The sequence below is a fragment of the Chanodichthys erythropterus genome, chromosome 5 (assembly GCF_024489055.1).
Source record: "Chanodichthys erythropterus isolate Z2021 chromosome 5, ASM2448905v1, whole genome shotgun sequence".
Lineage (NCBI taxonomy): Eukaryota > Metazoa > Chordata > Actinopteri > Cypriniformes > Xenocyprididae > Chanodichthys > Chanodichthys erythropterus.
In genome coordinates, this window is record NC_090225.1 from 29,181,417 (window position 1) to 29,183,490 (window position 2,074).

The 2,074-nt window shown below is 34.0% G+C and overlaps 1 protein-coding gene across 1 annotated transcript; it reads left to right on the plus strand.

The window, feature by feature from the left end:
- Positions 1–217: 217 nt before the first annotated feature.
- cox20 (cytochrome c oxidase assembly factor COX20) lies at positions 218–1,773 on the plus strand. Its single transcript, XM_067385443.1, has 4 exons — positions 218–353; positions 1,023–1,137; positions 1,222–1,285; positions 1,588–1,773. The coding sequence occupies exons 1-4, from the start codon at positions 327–329 to the stop codon at positions 1,715–1,717; spliced, it is 336 nt and encodes a 111-aa protein (XP_067241544.1). The 5' UTR covers positions 218–326; the 3' UTR covers positions 1,718–1,773.
- Positions 1,774–2,074: the final 301 nt, after the last annotated feature.

The window sequence follows — 2,074 nt, forward strand, 5'->3', positions numbered from 1 at the left end:
ACTTATATATATACTGCTTACAATTTCATTCAGAAAATGCAAATATAGTTATTTGTCTCTGTTGTGCATAGCCTATTTAAAACATTTCTTCCAAAATATAATTAAAAAAAAATGTATTTGGAATTTGGAAACGGAATATTATTTTATTTTACACTAGTAACCTTACATTTTGCCAATTTACCACAGTACTGGTCCATTAAACGCCGGAACCAACAGTCGCCAGTTAAAGTGTTCCGTCAGGAAGGATTTATCGGCGCACCATAGTATTTTTTTATATAACGCTTATGAACTTGTTTGAATGATTGTGTTGAAAATTCATCTTGAAAATGACTGAGGAGGGCGGTAAGAGTCAAGTGAGTGTTATTTTATTCAAGAATTATAGTCAGATATTTACGCTGGAGTTTAAAAGAGAAGGTCATGTAATACGCTGGCCATTATGACAATTAACCATGGTTTTATTATAGTAAAAGTGTAGTAACCATGCTTTTATGTTTGTTTCTTTGTTTGACGCATTGATTACCATTTGTATAACCAGTTTTACTACAAATACCATGATAAACTATGGTTAGTGTAGCTGAACCATGGTTAATTTGAGGTTAACGTTACTATGAATTAACTACAATAACTATGTTTCTTTATTATACTTTTTTTATTTGTAGTAAACCCATGGTTACTTTTCATTGAGCCTTATTATACTACATTGTTATGGTCACAATCACCTTGTCTAGCAACACAAATGTAACATGGTATTACCATGTTTATTGTACATGGTGTTACTATATGATACTGGTACCGCCACTGTACTTTGTTGTGATGGTTATAAGCTCCAGATGCTCATATAAACATGCTGTTAAGTGTACTTTTTGAGTTTTTTTAGGATGTCATGTTCATACTATTTCTGTTTATTCAGTGAACCCAGAAGTGTAGTGAATGAGAGGCAGAGATACACACTGTAGTTTTATAAAAATGAATTAAAAGATTGTTCAGCCATTAATTCAACCCTAACATTATAACATCCACAGGCCTCGAAGGTCCAGAGTATCCTTGATATCCAGAACACGCCGTGTGCTCGGGAATCTATCCTACATGGATCAGGTGGTTCACTGGTGGCAGGATTGGTGCACTTTTTGGCAACAAGTAAGGGCTTGATTGAGTTCATCTTGATGATGATGAAGTATCTGTTATATGTCTTTAATGTAATGCTCAGCTTGTCATTTACAGGTCGAGTGAAGAGGTCGTTTGATGTGGGTGTCGCAGGATTCATGCTCACCACGCTGGGCTCATGGTGTGTGTCTCAGAAACAGGCAGGAAAACTGCATATGCATTATAATTAGGTCCTCAATACTGTAAAACAGAGGGGTTTTACTTTACAGTAAGAAGTATATCCTTTTAATCTGCATAAATAAAGGGAAGTGCAACAAATATTATCTTGATTTATTCATGCTTTTCTAGTACAATAAAAAAGTTGTCTATTACAGAAATGTGAATATGGGGAAAATTATAATGAATTGTCATTTAAATGTTCTATATAATCAGGATGTAGGTTTCATAAAGTTCAGCTGTTTATCTCATGCTTTTATTTTCCAGGTTCTACTGCAGATATAATAATGCCAAGCTGCGTGTTCAGCAGAGAATAATTCAGGACGGCATAAAGAATAAAGTCATGTATGAAGGCACAAGTTTGGATCCCACACGGAAAAAGACAGAGGATGAGTAGAAGTGTCTGATGCCTTTAATGTGAATGCCACTTTATTTATTGCACAATTAAATCTGTCAAATGTTTGTAATAAAAAATGTTTTTAAATAAAACGAATGCTTTTTATTTTCATTTTGAGAATGTTGTAGGCAGAATGTCTCTGAAACGCATAGAAACTCAAAGTACTATTTGTTAATTTTTGACAATGAAATATATTTTCACCGAGCTCTGATTTAAAGGAAAAATACAAAATAAAAGGAGAACACTCCAATTAAATAATAGACTTATCCTTTTCCTGCTTGTCAGGTGTTTTAATAGCTGCAGTTCCTGCGTTTAAACACACGATGGCGCCACACCTGAATGAATAATGTCACTGCT

What these genes read in the sequence shown, in the direction of transcription:
- cox20 (XM_067385443.1), top strand. Translation starts at nt 327, where the DNA reads ATGACTGAGGAGGGCGGTAAGAGTCAA. An exon ending in GGTGCACTTTTTGGCAACAA is followed by an intron (nt 1,138 to 1,221) that starts GTAAGGGCTTGA and finishes TGTCATTTACAG; the next exon opens with GTCGAGTGAAGAGGTCGTTT. An exon ending in CTCACCACGCTGGGCTCATG is followed by an intron (nt 1,286 to 1,587) that starts GTGTGTGTCTCA and finishes TTTATTTTCCAG; the next exon opens with GTTCTACTGCAGATATAATA.